At 40.9% G+C, this 17500-nt stretch overlaps 2 protein-coding genes across 7 annotated transcripts in view; one reads left to right on the plus strand and one right to left on the minus strand.

Moving 5' to 3' along the window:
* The window catches only part of LOC143282977 (allograft inflammatory factor 1-like), a 19935-nt gene extending 17967 nt beyond the window's left edge, over positions 1-1968 (plus strand). The window contains exon 6 of the mRNA XM_076588909.1: positions 1-1968. This exon is cut by the window's left edge and continues 2085 nt beyond it. The gene's annotated coding sequence lies outside the window, so the exon portion shown is untranslated.
* A 1237-nt stretch (positions 1969-3205) lies between these two features.
* Positions 3206-17500, minus strand: part of LOC143282978 (sperm-associated antigen 17-like) — an 83075-nt gene continuing 68780 nt past the window's right edge. For 5 of the 6 annotated variants that reach the window (XM_076588915.1, XM_076588913.1, XM_076588912.1 and 2 more), the window contains 7 exons: positions 17283-17438; positions 15233-15343; positions 12146-12291; positions 11040-11300; positions 9085-9229; positions 7367-7510; positions 3206-4791 (listed from right to left, as the gene is read on the minus strand). In XM_076588915.1, the coding sequence (XP_076445030.1) occupies positions 4775-4791; positions 7367-7510; positions 9085-9229; positions 11040-11300; positions 12146-12291; positions 15233-15343; positions 17283-17438 (980 nt within the window). In that variant the 3' untranslated portion in view covers positions 3206-4774. The remainder of the gene's footprint in view (positions 4792-7366; positions 7511-9084; positions 9230-11039; positions 11301-12145; positions 12292-15232; positions 15344-17282; positions 17439-17500) is intronic. The other variant, XM_076588914.1, reaches the window with a different exon arrangement.

The raw sequence follows: 17500 nt of genomic DNA on the forward strand, positions 1-17500 counted from the left end.
TTATTTATTGAGCATGTTTCAAACCTGTATGAGCACAGACTTGAATTCAACATGTTGTGTCCATAAAGAGAAAGGGCGCTATATAAATGTACATTATTATTATTATTATTATTATCATTATGAATAACAACAACAGTAAAAATGAAATTATTTACATTGCACTTAATCTTGTCCAGAGACAAATCAAAGCACTTTGACGCCATTCATTCAGCTGTGACTCTGAGGAGGAAAGACAACGCCTCAGAATTCATGTGAACAGAAAAGAAAGTAGAGAGAGCGTAGACATGTCTTGTGGTCCAGGGGAGACAAACCGTTCATCCCACCCGAGAAAGAAACCAGGCAACTGGGTCTTAGCGTTTGGTCCTTCAGGGAAGACAAACCTTGCATTCCCCAGGCCCAGGGAAAGAGGGAGGGGAGCGGGAGGGGGGAGGGGAGGCCTGCCTGGTTATCCATCAAAGGTGAAGACAAGCTGCCAGAGTTTGTGTCTTGAATTATGTGTACAGGCTTCTCCAGATCATGCTCCTGTGAGACTGTGGTGCAGTACAATCATGTTCAGATATATGTGTGTGTCTTTGTTGTTTGTTGTTATGTAAAAGAGGATCATCTGTCTGTGCTGATACAGGCACTTTTTATTTGTTGTTTGTTATGTTCAAGAGGATCGTAACGTTTTATTTATTGTTACATAAAAGAGGATAGTCTATACATGTTTTGATACATTAACTTTTTATTTGTTGTTACACGAAAGAGGATAGTCCATATTTGTGTCAATACACAAACTTTTTTGTATGTTGCTACATTAAAGAGAATAGACTATATATGTGTTGATACATAAACTTTTTATTTGTTGCCATGTTAAAGAGGTTAGTCTGTATTTGTGTTGATGCATAAACTTTTTATTTGTTGCTATGTTGCAAAAAAAAAAGGATATAGTCTGTGTGTGCTGATACAAAAAAAGAGGTTGCTACCTTAAAGAGGATAGTCTATATATGTGTCAACACAAACACTTTTTTTTATCTGTTGTTGTGTTTGAAAAAAAAAATGTGTGAAATGACATGGGTTAATTAACCTTGTATGAAGTCATTTGGTGTTGTTTTTGAAGGATAATCAATGTATCGGACATTGCATTTTGCTGATACAGGCCAAACATGTTGATTTCAGTCATGCTCATTAAACAAGGTCAAACATTACTGATGGATTGTCATTATGTGCGCATAATTTGTTGTTATTGTATCAGGCTTTAAAATACTGAATCGCTGCCTTGTATAGTAAAATCAGTTGACAGTGAATGCTTCACATTAAGCAGAAGTTATTCAAAGTGTGTGCTGTATTACATTTTTGTTATGTTAAACTGAACAAGATCCTGTGAACTGGCGTTATGGAAGTATTCTCTGGTTTAAATGAAAACCTTCATTTTGTGTTCATACTTTGTTGCTCAGGATCTAAGACGCATATCTAGACAAAGCTATCTGACCAGGTGACCACAGCATGCATGAGCGCACACACACACACACACACACACACACACACACACACACATTTTCATGTACACACACAAACACATTTAGTATTGATTGAAAGATAAATATGAGCTTTCTGAAATATGGTAATATAACAAGCTGAGAGGTACAACGAATATTCATGAAGAATACGAAAAATGTGAAGCATTTATCAAAACCAAATGTTGCTTTACTTTGTACAGTGACATTTCTTTTACAGTGATTTCTGCAGTATTGCCATATTATATGCCTGTGTATAAAGTTCATTTTAGATAAGTTTTCACTGTTCTTATTTGGTCTTCCAGGGTATGCTACATTTTATTACTACTGGCTTTTCTAATTCTTACTGTCATGGAATCTACCATTTTTGGAATAGTACAATGAATGTTTGTTCAACTGGAAACCATTCGGTTTTCTACCTGTTTTTCTGACTGTCAGAGTGTAGTACAATAAATGATTGTTCAGCTGGAAACTGCTTTCTTCCTTTTGATGGACTGTCAGCTTGTGTGTGTCTGTGTGTGTGAAAGAGAGAGAGAGAGGGAGAGAAAGTGAGTGTGTGTGTGTTAGAGAGAGAGAGACAGAAAGCGAGTGTGTGTGTGTGTGTGTGTGTGTGTGTTCCACCGCACTAACAATTCAGTTTAAGAGAGATAGGAACTCATTACCTTCAGAATACCAGTCCAGGTCAGGTCCACACTAGCCGTGCGCACAGGTACACATGAGAGGGGTGGAGGGAGAGGGGGACACAGCACATATTTATTTCCATCATCACCTTCCAGGTGTGGTGGTGATGTGTTGACACAGGAGAAAGACAAAACAAAAACAAAAAAAACTAACAGTAACCTGACATATATTTTTCACTTCCTTATCATTTTTTGTGCCCTTTCAAGAAGTGCATTATCATTATAACTAGAATGTGTGAAAAATTTTTTATTTTTTTTAACCTATTTTAAACAAAATTAATTGTCAACAAAGTATTTCCAGAGAGAATGAATTTGTCAATGCTGCAGTCATAGCCAGCAGTTCAAGCTCCCACAGTGTTGAACCCAGTACCTACAGTTCTCGTTCCTCCCAGGGACCATCAAGGATTGGAACAGTTTACCTGATAAAGTAGTGGAGCCCAAGACCATCGACACTTTCATGTCAAGGGCCTCCAAACTTCAGTAGGGCATTTTGTTTGTTTGTTTGTTTTTGTTTTTCCTCCGGTGCCCAGGTTCCCTGGCTAAACTGGAAGTGCTTATCGGTCGTGGTGTTTTGTTTTGTTTTTGTTTTTCTCCCAGACTCCCCCTTTTTGAGTGAGAGAACAATCAGAATGATGATTGTGGTTGCTGAAGAGGAAGAAAATGAAGAAGAGACTCGTATTGTGTGTTAACACACACACAAACCAAAACTGGAAGACAAAGACATAAGAGAGAGAGAGAGGAGGGAAAGAACAGAAACATCAGAATTGATTATCAATGTTCACAATATTATCAGACCTATCAGTTCAGGTCACAGGGAAATCTATCACACTTGCTCTAACGTTCAACAAACTGAAAAGTACACCAAACATTCAAGTCAAACAACTGAAAAGTACACCAAACATTCAAGTCAAAGGGAAATCTATCACACTCGCTCTAATGTTCAACAAACAAACTGAAAAGTACACCAAACATTCAAGTCAAAGAGAAATCTATCACACTTGCTCTCACATGTAACAAACTAATTGAAAAATCCATCAAACTCTTTATTCTGAAAATGCAGACTAAAAGAAACAATGTTAATAAAATAAAAAATAAAGCATTTCCTTCCCATGAATAAAATATCACAGAAGTTCAAAACAATGGGATTCAATGCGGGAATAATATTCATAGACTGCACGGCAGATACCATTATAGAATTATATATATTTTTTTAACAGTTTACAATAGACTATGTATTTTGAAACTGAAGCTGAAACAGACTCACACACACACAAAGACAACAGACAGCTGAATAATTATTTAATCAATTAATCAATCAATCAAGTGTGAAGTATACGTCTGAATGAGAGTGACAGGGACAGACCGAGACACAGAGAAAGTCTATCACAGTATTGTAGGAAATTCGTTCGCGTGATGTCCCCAAAACATAAAAATGTTCACACCACTTTAAGTGCCTTTCGTAACACAATCATCTGAACTTGTTCCGGAAAAGAAAAGAAAAAAAAGAAAATGATAAATAAACAAAAAACAACACACAAAACATGTAACAATGACAAAAAAGGCAAACACATACTTGTTCAAAATAAACAAGACATGAACAGATCAAGCGCACAGACGAAATGCACCGTAATACTTATTTGTTCCTAGATATTCCATGTCATTTTGTCAGAATAAAACCAAAGCTGTTAGATCTCCAACAAATAGCATATATTCATCTCCTGAGTATGATGTTAAAAGAAGATTGTGTATTTTCTCTGAAAGCAAACTGCCTATGATAGTAATGTTGAGTGGACAGACAATATTTCTGGATAAGAGTGAGTGTGTGGCGTGCGTGCGTGCGTACGTGCATGCGTGCGTGCGTGCATGTGTGTGTGTGTGTGTGTGTGTGTGTGTGAAGTACAAAATATAAAAATAAATATTCCTTAAAGAAATTGTCTCTCACTTTGTGATCTCTTAATTTATGTCTCCATGTGATTTTAATATATGTATATATTACTTTAATTGAACATGCACAAACCCAGCTCCCATCTACACAAACACTCACAGAAATACACATGCATGCCCATGTACACTCACACACTCACACATAACACACGCACTCACACACACGCAGAGACAACAAACATACGCATTCTTGTCATGCAATTTTCTGTGTTTACATTACAAAAAATAAACAAAACCTGAAGCTGTACACTCACAAATTTCTACAAATTCCACAACGTTCACGGGCCACTCTTAGCATACTACTCAATAAATCCCACTCGTTATTTGTACCATGTTTCAGTCGTGTGTCTGAGTTATTTGTTTTTTTCTTGGTTTAAACTTTTCAAAAATATGTGTTGAAACAGATAAGCACAGTGTCTTTTTTTTTTCTTTTTTTTTTCAAGTTTCTTTACAAGTGTGAATCCTTTTTAGCTCCTTCATTCCTTCTTGAATAGTAAAATAACATAATTATGCTCTGCAATGAAAACTGATGCTCTAAAAATCGCACTTTCTGTAACTACCATGGAAGCATAATTTTCACTTGAATTCCATTCTTTATTGCATGCTGGTTGCTCTGATCAGTGGTCAAGTTCGAAGCGTTCTTTTTCTTTCTTCTTATCTCGAAGATCCTCCTGCAAAATATGAAACAAAAATTGTGAAAGAATATTAGTAAATGAGTTGTGCAAGTGTGTGTGTGTGTGTGCATGTGTGTGCATGCATGTGCATATGTGTATGCATGTGGAGGAAAGACAAAACTTACAAACACATACAGTTAGAAGGTCAGAAGAACTGTACACCCAGATAGAAGGAGGGGACTATTTTGGAAAAGAGGCAGGTTTTCAGGCCAACAAGTAAAAGCTGAGTGCAGAGATTTGAACAAAGCGAAACGCGGGAGATTATTCCAAGTGGAAGGTCCAGAGACAGAGAAAGAGCAGCGCCCGATACTGAAGTGTCTGAAGCAGTGGATATGAAGCTGATCATAGAGAGTGAAATGGGATGCAGTGTATACATGCCCACTAGGTGCACTAAAGCCTGTTTCAGTTTACTTGCAACAAGCAAGTGTCTATAAAAGCAGCAGCCACAAGAGGATTACCGGTAACTCTTTCACCACCCAGTTTCTGTGTGAAAAAACACTCCCCAGCACCAAATAGTTTAGACTCAAAGCTCTCAGTCACAGGTTTCAGATCATGTCAAAACACCACAGTGGACTTCACTTCAGACTGGGTCAGGGGGTGAAGTTTAGTCACTGTTTTGTTGCACGGAAAACCTGACTGCAGCTGTCAAGCTTTGTTACAATGTGAAACAAGAGAGGCAAGGCCTTCAAGACTCACTTTTCAAACAGAGGAATTATGATGGAGAGAAAAAAAAAAAACATGCAAAAGGGATAATCTGGCAAAAAGATTATGCTGTCCGTTGAGTTTTCTCTTGAATTTTGACATAAGAAATCTTTACTCTAGAAGCTGATTCTAATGGTAATTTTTTATATAGTTGGAAATTCAGGATTTTCAGTTACTTAACTGTTACAATTATATGACATATCGCGACATATTAATTGTTGTAATGTACAGAAATGATACATGAACTCGTTAAAAGCTCGTTCGTTCAGTGACTCTTTTTGTTTACAGTTTTTAATTACATTATTTTTGTAGAAAATGGTTTAGCTTATGAAAATGCTCGTCTCTTGCAGTTTTGTGTGATATGTAATATGTCTATGTTAGTTCCCCGAGCCGAAAGTCAGACGCCACTAAATTTGGTCAAACAAACACAAGCTTGGCCCCTCAAGGCTCGCGGAGGGCTGGTTTCATGAGTCGCTTCGCGGCGCTGGCTTTGCGGTTCGGCGGAACAGAATATAAGGAGTGAGCGAGTGCCAGACAAACAGAGAACTCTCCTGGTCTGGAAGAATGAAAGAATAAAAGAAGAAAACCGGCGCACCGCCTTCCCAAGTCTACCTTGCCTGGCTGCGGCTCTCTTCTGCTTAACACCTTCTACCTGTCTTCACCTTCTCTAACACCACCTTACCACCCCATCACAGATAGATAGATAGATAGATGCGTATGTATGTATATATATATATATATATATATATATATATAGAGAGAGAGACAGAGACCGACAGAGAGATCTTGTAATGCATTTCACAGAATGGGAATGTGTGTGTGTGTGTGTGTGTGTGTGTGTGTGTGTGTGTGTGTGTGAATAGAATAGAATAGAATAAATTTTATTGTCATGAAACCGTAAGGTTTATAAGACACAAGTGCAATGGTAAATGAATGAACGAATGAAAAACACACAATTAATCAATCAATCAGTTGCACAAGCACACATATACAGATCTGCATAGATCTGATACATATAATCATACACTGTGTAATGTAAAGCAGTTCACAGAATGAGAATGAGAATGTGTGTGTGTGTGTGTGTGTGTGTGTGTAAAGTTGGAAGGCGTATACTTAGTAATGTCAGCTGTGTATTTCTCACATACATGTGGTATACAAGATTTTACTGTCATGCTTGTGGTCTGTGAGTGTCAAAGACTTCATTACTTTTTGTTTCCTTTGCTGAGGTGTGTGTGTGTGTGTGTGTGTGTGTGTGTGTGTTTATATATATATATATATATATATGTGTGTGTGTGTGTGTGTGTGTGTGTGTTTGTGTGTTTGTGTACGCGCGTGCGTGTGCATCTGTGTTGTTTTCATGTGTGTATGTGTGTGTGCATGTTTGATTATATCTTAATGCACATACTTTCTTAACTTGCCCGTGACTTACTCAGTTTTAGTTTATTTACATTCTATTGTAATGTTTGCACATGTCGAACAATGAATTTATATACCTAGGTATAGAGAATAAACCATGCGGTCCCGATTCCTTAGTCTGAGTCTGATTTATATATATATATATATATATATATATATATAGAGAGAGAGAGAGAGAGAGACGGAGAGAGAGAAAGAGAGAGAGAGAGGGGGAGAGAGAGAAAGAGAGAGAGAGAGAGAGGTGTGTGTGTGTGTATGTGTGTGTGTGTTTGTGTGCACGCACATGTTGGTTCGCATGCACACATATGCAGATCTGCATAGATCTGATATATATATATATATATATATATATATATATATATATATATATATACATACACACACACACACACCTATGGTGGGCAAAGAGTGAAGGAGCAGGGTTAAAGCGTGGGAAGGAAGGAGAGACACTGACCGACAACGATGTCCCGGCGGGGGCGGATGATGCCGGTGGAGGCGGGGGGTCTGTTGGAGAGCAGGACGACACCCGGGGCATGGCTCACTGTGGGGCTGCCCCCTCCACTGCCGTCCATCTCTGACTCGTTACACGTCATCACAGGTAGGTCAGGGTCAAGGACAAGCACGGAAGGTCAGGGGGGCGGAGGGGGGAAGTGACAGTAAAGTGGCAACAGCAGCAGCAAGGAAGCAGTTTGTGACCGACGACACGGAGGATGATGATGATGATGAACACGATGATATACATGGTGTCTGTGATGATGATGTCAACGTACATGATGATAGTGATGATGATGATTTATATGACAGCAGTGTTGGTGATGATGATTGTGATGATGATTGTGATGACGATGACTTATATGATGACAGTGATGATGATGACTTGTATGATGACACTGATGATGATGATGATGACAATGACTGACATGATGACAGTGGTGATGAAGATGGTGACTAACATAATGACAGTGATGATGGTGATAATGACACATAAAACAGTGATGATGACGACATCAATGATGAGGACTTACATGATACCAGTGATGATGATGATGACAATGACTTACATGATGACAGTAATGATGATGATGATGTACATGACAGTGATGATGATGATGAATTACATGACAGTGATGATGATGATGACAATGACTTACATGATGACAGTAATGATGACGATGAATTACATGACAGTGATGATGATGACAATGACTTACATGATGACAGTAATGATGATGATGATGTACATGACAGTGATGATGATGATAATGACTTACATGATGACAGTAACGATGACGATGAATTACATGACAGTGATGATGATGATGATGACAATGACTTACATGATGACAGTAATGATGACGATGATGTACATGACAGTGATGATGATGATGACAATGACTTCCATGATGACAGTAATGATGATGATGATGTACATGACAGTGATGATGATGACAATGACTTACATGATGACAGTAATGATGATGATGATGTACATGACAGTGATGATGATGATGATGACAATGACTTACATGATGACAGTAATGATGACGATGAATTACATGACAGTGATGATGATGATGACAATGATTTACATGACAATAATGATGACGATGAATTACATGACAGTGATGATGATGATGATGATGATGACAATGACTTACATGATGACAGTAATGATGACGATGAATTACATGACAGTGATGATGATGACAATGACTTACATGATGACAGTAATGATGACGATGAATTACATGACAGTGATGATGATGATGATGATTCATCAAGGTCATCAGAGACTGGTAGGGTGAAGGTCAGAACTGGTGTTCTTTAATCAACACCATCAACCTTAACAATGATGAAAGTGGTAATGGTGATGACTATGACTTTTCGTCTAAAAGAAATGGCAACATCTGAACTATTTTAAGGTACTCGATCATTTAAATCATGTGTGTGTGCGTGTGTCTACATACGTGTCCAACCAACCCTTCCCTCAGCCATGTTACAGGTTGCATGTGAGTGGGGTGGGAGTGGAAAGCAGGGGTGGACGGCTGTATACCAGAGTGCATGTGGTGTTAGGTGCACAGTGCAATCAACTGCGTGAAAGGAATGAGAACAGCACATCATCCCCCCGAAACACAACACTACAACAGTGACGACGGGGATCAGCAAGGATATTGGCCTGGACAGGGACGCGGAGGATGTCGGTCTGGGTGACGATCTCCAGGCAGTGGCTGACGGTGCCCACCCCTGACTCGCCCTCCACCCCCACAGCGATGGCGTACAGCTCCAGTCGGAGGTCCACCTTCATGCCCGCAGCCACCTGCCATCAACAACACCTTGCGTCAACGTCACAATTACCCACCTTTATTTTGTTGCTGTTGTTGTTCTTGTCGTCCCATCATCTGCACCGTTTCAGCGGCACTAATCCCATGCCGCTTGTTATTTCTGTTTTTCACCCGGTTTGACTACACTAATATGTGCATCTTTTTATACATAATTCTCTTCCACAACCTGGTTGCTATCATTATCCTGTGATATTATTATCATTACCTTAAACTTTATCTTAGCATTACAATATTTTCATCATGCATTTATCTTTATATTACAATACTTACATCATGTTAACAAGTCTATCCCAATGTGTTTTGAACCTCAAGTAAAACAAAAAGCCCAATATAAATAAAATACATGTTTATCGGACAGCAGGATCCCGAAGATGCTTTTGTATGGCCAGCTGAAGGAAGGCCACTGCGAACTTGGAAGACCCTGCAAGTGCTTCAAGGACACCTTGAAGACAAACCTTAAAGCCTGTGACATAGCCATCGCTTCCTGGGAAACTGATGCCCTTGACTGCTCTCACTGGAGGATGCTGTGCTCTAGTGGCATAAAGACGTTTGTAAACAAGAGAACGCTGGCCATTAAGGAGAAGCGTGAGCGAAGGAAGCAGGGCTCAACTTCTGGAGACGTTTTCCCTTGCAACACCTGTGGGAAGAGCTGCGCATCCAGAATCGGCCTCTTCTCCCATATGAGGACACACACCGACAGATAAGCCTGCCTGCCTACTCATCCGTCGGTCCGACGGGAGACTCCATCATCATCATCATCTTCATGTTCATCGGAATTCAAAAAGGCAGCCAAGTGTTGGCCCTCTGACCCAGTGTTCACCACTGTAGTAGTAGTGGTAGTAGCAACAGCAGTAGCAGCAGCAGCAGTAGTAGTAATAGCAGCAGTAGCAGTAGTAGTAGTAATAGCAGTAGCAGCAGTAACAGTAATATCAGTAGCAGCAGCAGTAGTAGCAGTAATAGCACTAGGAGTAGCAGCAGTAATAGTAATACCAGTAGCAGAAGCAATAGTAGTAATAACAGCAACAGTAGTAGCAGTAATATCAGTAGCAGCAGCAGTAGTAGCAGTAACAGTAATAGCAGTAGCAGCAGCAGTAGTAGTAATAGCAGTAGCAGCAACAGCAGCAGCAGCAGCAGTATTAATAGCAGCAGCAGTAGTAGTAGCAGCAGCAATAGTAGTAGTAGCAGTAATAGTAGTAGTAGCAGCAGTAGTAGTAGTAATAGCAGCAGCAGCAGTAGTAACAGCAGTATCAGCAGCAGCAGTAGTAGTAATAGCAGCAGCAGTAGTAGCAGTAATAGTAGCACCAGCAACAGTAGTAGTAATAGCAGCAGCAGCAGTAGTAATAGTAGTAGCAGCAGCAGTAGTAGTAGTAGTAGTAGCAGCAGCAGCAGCAACAGTAACAGTATTAGTAGCAGAAGTAGTAGTAGCAGCAGCAGCAGAAGTAATAGCAGTAGCAGCAACAGCAGCAGTAGTAGTAATAACAGTAGCAGTAACAGCAGCAACAGTAGCAGTAGTAGTAGTAGCAGTAGCAGCAGTAATAGTAGTAGTAATAGTAATAGCAGTAGCAGCAGCAGTAGTAGTAATAGCAGTAGCAGCAACAGCAGCAGCAGCAGTAGTAGTATTAATAGCAGCAGCAGCAGTAGTAGCAGTAATAGCAGTAGTAATAGCAGCAGTAACAGCAGCAGCAGCAGTAGTAGCAGTAATAGCAGTAGTAACAGCAGCAGCAGCAGCAGCAGCCACAACAATACAAACAGCTGTCCAGTCCAGTCCCAGCCAGTCCCACTCACGGGGCCAGGTTTGTAGATGACCCTCAGGCCCGTGGCGGGCGGCGGCTGGCGGACCTTGAAGCGACACGAGTCCACGCCGGTGTTCTTCAGCTGCAGCAGGAAGGCGTAGGTGCTGCCCTCGCGCAGCACGCCGAAGTTGACCTCCTCGGGGAAGACGCTCAGCCCCTGCAGCTGCCGCAGTTGGCCTGCCCCCTGAGGGGTCACCCCCAGCGACCCAGTGTTCTTCACATGCCGTCGCACCGGCTCCTCCACCTGCTGGTACTGAAAGAGAAGCGAGAACAAGCTTGATGGGCGCAGCAGCCGAGTGGTTAAAGCGTTAGACTTTCAATCTGACAGTTCCGGGCTCGAATCTCGGTAACGGCGTGCCTGGTGGGTAAAGGGTGGAGATTTTTCCGATCTCCCAGGTCAACATGTGTGCAGACCCGCTAGTGCCTGAACCCCCTTTGTGTGTATACACTAGCAGAAGATCAAATACGCACGTTAAAGATCCTGTAATCCATATCAGCGTTTGGCGGGTCATGGAAACAAGAACATACCCAGCATGCACGCGCCCGAAAATGGAGTACAGCTGCCTGCATGGCAGGGTAAAAACGGTCATATACGTAAATGAGTTCATATGAGTGAACATGGGAGTGGCAGCCCACAAACAAAGAACATGAAGCAGGAACAAGCTGTAGGGCAACAGACTGACGTGTTTTTTTTTACACACACACCAACCCCATTGCCCCACTACCTCTCAACCCTCTCAACCCCATGTTCTCTCTCTCCTCCACTAGATCCTGAGTGGTGGTGGTCTGGGCGCTAGTTTTGCTGAAGAGATGATCAATCTATTTACTGAAGTCCCCAGTGATCCAGCACACGTGGTTTAGTCACCCCGATGATGATAGTAGATGTGTGTTGTTGTTGTTGTTGTTTTATATTAGCTGCTAAATCTTGTGTGCAGAAACATGTCAAAGAGCATTCATGCCCAACACACATACACACACACACACATGCACACACACACACATACACACAAATACACACACATACACAAATATACACACACGTACACATAAATACACACACACACACACACACACACACACACACACGTCTTCACATACCCTGTCATTGGGTACGGCGTTGGGACGTCCCCCCTGAATGGAGTTTGGCAGGGGCACGGGGATCGTCCTTGGATCCCCAGCCACATTCTTCTTGAGGCTGGGCGTCACCAGCATGTCTGTGTCCGTCTCGTAGAACTCCACGCCCCCTGTGGATATGATGCACATACATTAGCCACACTCTACATCTACACTGATCACTTCACACAAACATTTGTCACACTGTAAAACTAACACCGATCACTTCACACAAACACTGGTCACACTGTAAAACTAACACTGATCACTTCACACAAACACTGGTCACACTGTAAAACTACACTGATCACTTCACACAAACACTGGTCACACTGTAAAACTAACACTGATCACTTCACACAAACACTGGTCACACTGTAAATCTAACACTGATCACTTCACACAAACATCGGTCACACTGTAAAACTAACACTGATCACTTCACACAAACATTTGTCACACTGTAAAACTAACAATGATCACTTCACACAAACACTGGTCACACTGTAAAACTACACTGATCACTTCACACAAACATTTGTCACACTGTAAAACTATACCGATCACTTCATACAAACACTGGTCACACTGTAAAACTACACTGATCACTTCACACAAACACTGGTCACACTGTAAAACTACATTGATCACTTCACACAAACACTGGTCACACTGTAAAACTACATTGATCACTTCACACAAACACTGGTCACACTGTAAAACTACACTGATCACTTCACACAAATATTTGTCACACTGTAAAACTAACAATGATCACTTCACACAAACATTGGTCACACTGTAAAACTAACAATGATCACTTCACACAAACATTTGTCACACTGTAAAACTAACAATGATCACTTCACACAAACATTTGTCACACTGTAAAACTAACAATGATCACTTCACACAAACATTGGTCACACTGTAAAACTACACTGATCACTTCACACAAACATTTGTCACACTGTAAAACTAACAATGATCACTTCACACAAACATTGGTCACACTGTAAAACTACACTGATCACTTCACACAAACATTTGTCATGCTGTAAAACTAACAATGATCACTTCACACAAACATTTGTCACACTATAAATCTAACACTGATCACTTCACACAAACACTGGTCACACTGTAAAACTAACAATGATCACTTCACACAAACACTGGTCACACTGTAAAACTAACACTGATCACTTCACACAAACACTGGTCACACTGTAAAACTAACACTGATCACTTCACACAAACACTGGTCACACTGTAAAACTACAATGATCACTTCACACAAACATCAGTCACACTGTAAAACTACACTGATCACTTCACACAAACACTGGACACACTGTAAAACTAACAATGATCACTTCACACAAACACTGGTCACACTGTAAAACTACACTGATCACTTTACAACCATCTATTTCCACATATATGTATTCAAGATTCAAGACTTAACTGACCTGTGGTCCCTTTCGGGGCATGGAGGTTTTAAGAAATCCGTACAATCAAAATACACAGCCAGGTTTATCATAATGCATGCATCAAAGGTAAAATATGTGTGAACATTACTTTATACATAGGAAGGTGTCCCATGCAACATTCCAAAAACATATGCAAACAGCAAAATGACTGACATGTTCAAGCATATGTGACCCGACATAAAGCATCAACAAAAGAAATGCAAAAGCAGGACTGTTTAACCAAAGTGCCATGCTACAGACTCTAGACTGACACATATTTTGGAAAATGATAAAAGATTGGGAAATGACATTCTCGACTGAGGCTGGCAGATCTTTTTATAATAATAATGAATATAAAGTTGAAAATCGTATTGAAAAAATAAAAACAGGCAACACATTTGTTTTAAAGAACAGAAGAGAAAAAGAGGCTCCTATCTCAACTATTTTTTTATTTCCTAAATTCTTGGCGAAATAAACTTTCTTCGACTGGATTTTGTGTGTCGACTGTTCACTCCTGGTCGATAGATTCTGTATCTTTTGTAACACACAATAATATGTTAACCAGAAAATTAATGTATAATGGGTTTTTTTTTCAAATACAGCAGCATACACATGATCTGTATAATTGTTCTGCATTGTACTGTGCAGTATTGTACTGCTTTTTGTCAGAGCATATTTCTGTGTCAGATTCAGGTGACTCTCTCTCCAAGGAGAATGAGTTGCAACAGTGCAATGCCACCCATATGTTTGTTTCTTTGCTCTGTCCGTAAGAGTTTGTTTTCATATCAAGGGTGGGGTGGTTGGGGTGGGGGGATTGGGAGGGTGGGGTGGTTGATGAGGAGGTGGGGGAATGGGGCTTTTCTACACCATTTTAACAGGGACTGCCCTTTAAATGCCATGGGGTTTTTCATGTGTGCTAAAAGCATGGTGCACACAGGACCTCAGTTTATTGTCTCATTTGAAAGACTAGCATCCAGACCAGCACTCAAGGTCTGGTGGAGAGGGGAGTAAAAATCCTGGTCCATATGTGGGACTCAAACCCAAGGACACCTGCTTCCTAGTTTGGTGAATAACCACTGGGTCACTGTTCCACTGATGTTTCTTTGGAAGTGTTGGTCTCAATGACAAGGACCCAAACATTCTCCCACTGTCTTCACAGGTATCGTCTGGCCTCTGAACAAGTGGCAGGCAATACACCTGAATAATTTCCATGAAAAAAAACACACACAACTAACTAAAAAAAAACAAGAACAACAGAAGCTTGTTAGATATTAGACCACAGAGAGGTGTTCTTTCTGTTTCTCTTCTTATCTGCTTCATAAGAATCAGGAACTTGCTTCCATTTAAACTTCAAATGATAAAACGTCAGTGAACTTTCCCCAAGCTGACAACTACATATGCACACACCCAGATCCACATCTACCATAGAATGATTATCTGTCAATGTTTTGCATGTGCAGGCATCTGTTTGCAAGGGTCTAAAAAGTGAAGGTATATTCCAAACAACAATTCAGAACTTCCTTCTAACATCTGGTAGCAAGAGAGTATATATTCCCTAGGATTCTATTCAGGCAAGGGCAGAAATCCAAAGGCAGCTTACTCTCTTCTTCCATGGGTTGTTCAAGGATCATAGGGTACTCTCCCCTAGTGTAGATTTCAAATTCCGACGGGGTCTCAGCATACCCACCGGCCATTTTTGGAGTGGGGTTGACTGCAAGCAACAGGCTGACATGCTGTCATGCAGTGAGGGATGGTCCAACACAACACATGCCAACACTGAACCACAGCACGGTCACCACATACACACTCATACAAAAGTTAAGGACCAGAGCTGGTTTCCATGAGCAACCCTAGCAGCACCAAGTTTGATAAGCGTTTAGAATTTTCCCTAAACCTATGCTAATTCCAAAGACCCAGGACAATTCTTAATGCTCTGCAAACTTGGTATGGCATTCATCCCTCAAAACAGAAAGTCACACACACATCAGTGGTAAGTGTGGCCACTGTTCTTGTCAAGCTATTCACGACATTGCTGTCAAACTCAGTTGATGACACCAGCCAGAAATGTAAAATACACTGATCCCCCAAAATTTCTGACTTCCTGTAGTCAAGCTAATCTTCCTCAGAAGACCTAATGCTTGTGTACTGGTCCTTAACTTCTGTTGAAGTCTAACCGACAATGTTTCTATGTCAAGCAAACATCCACAAACATTATCATTCACAAAGCTACCATGTAAAGGTAAACATCTACAAACACATTCACAGTTCTACTGTACTGAGCAAACATCTAGAAATATGATCATTCAATGCTACCACATCAAACAAACATCTAGAGACACGTGAAAATCCATAAAACCAACAGAAATGGAAAATCAACAAAACAAAGTGATGTGGAAACATGCACTGGTACTAATTCATTCTCAAAACCAGTGTACATGCTACTGACATGAAGCCTCTGAACACATAACAACAAAGACCGTATACAGGTGATATAATCTTAGTGAGGGTACTGAATACATTCAGAGATGGAAAGAAGATTTATGTATACAGTCTGTGGACGATGCCAGGCATGCTTCTTCACTGAAGTCCCTCCCCTCATTTCTCCTTCCTTTTCTCCTCATTATCTTCAAAATATTACTTAAGCATTGTTATTGTGTTTCACATAACCAATATTACAATGATAATAACATTCTTCATCATCGTCACTGGTATACATATTTCATGAGCCTTAACCCTTGTTCAGCAGTGGATTGAAGGAGAAAATGGCACACACCCTGACACATTTCACTAACAAACTGATGAACAGTGTGTGTGTGTGTGTGTGTGTGTGTGTGTGCATGTGTATGCACCCACACGTGTGTGTATATGCGTGTGTCCCTATGTGTGTTTGTGTGTATATCTGTGTGTTCTCAACCTGTTTCCAACTGTTCAACAATTTTTTTTTTTTAACTGTCCAACAATCAAGTAAATCATTCTAAGTCATCAATTCCTTTACTTCCTCTCTCTCTCTCTGTCTCTGAATCCCTGACAAAAAAAACCCAGACAATTCCATGTTTCAAAACCATCTTTTCAGCAGTGCTCAGTGGAGTTCTACTGAATCTAACCAACAACAGTTTCAGTTTCAGTTTCACTTTCTCAAGGAGGCGTCACTGCGTTCGGACAAATCCATACACGCTACACCACATCTGTTGAGCAGATGCCTGACCAGCAGCATAACCCAACGCGCTTAGTCAGGCCTTGAGTGCATGCTTACATATTTGTGTACCTATGAAAGTGGATTTCATTTTACGTAATTTCGCCAGAGGACAACACTCTCGTTGCCATGGGTTCTTTTTCAGTGCGCCAAGTGCGTGCTGCACACGGGACCTCGGTTTATCGTCTCATCTGAAAGACTAGACGCTCAGTTTGATTTTCCAGCGAGAGCGGGATTCGAACCCACACCCTCACGGACTCTCTGTATTGGCAGCTGAGCGTCTTAACCATTCTGCCACCTTCCTCCTTAACCAACAACAACAACAACTAACAATGGAACTGAAGACAAAAAGCAGAGAATAAAAAGCTGTCCACTTTCCAGGCAGTAAATGATTCAGTGAGGAGAAACCAACATCAAAGTTCACACACACACACACATTACTAGTGTACAAACATACCTGGACGGTCTGTCACCACCTTGCTGGCCTTGGCTGGTGTGGGGTTCTTGGGCCTCAGGGGCGCCGGCGATCCCTGGCCTGTGGCATGGGCAGGAGTGGGGTTGCCGGGTCGAATCCCACTCGGGGTGCCAGCATTCAGTTCACTCATCGTGCCGCCTGCGACAACGGTACAGATGATCAAAACAACAGGGGGGAAAAAAAATAATAATAAAATAAAA

The sequence above is a fragment of the Babylonia areolata genome, chromosome 6 (genome assembly GCF_041734735.1).
Source record: "Babylonia areolata isolate BAREFJ2019XMU chromosome 6, ASM4173473v1, whole genome shotgun sequence".
Taxonomy (NCBI): domain Eukaryota; kingdom Metazoa; phylum Mollusca; class Gastropoda; order Neogastropoda; family Buccinidae; genus Babylonia; species Babylonia areolata.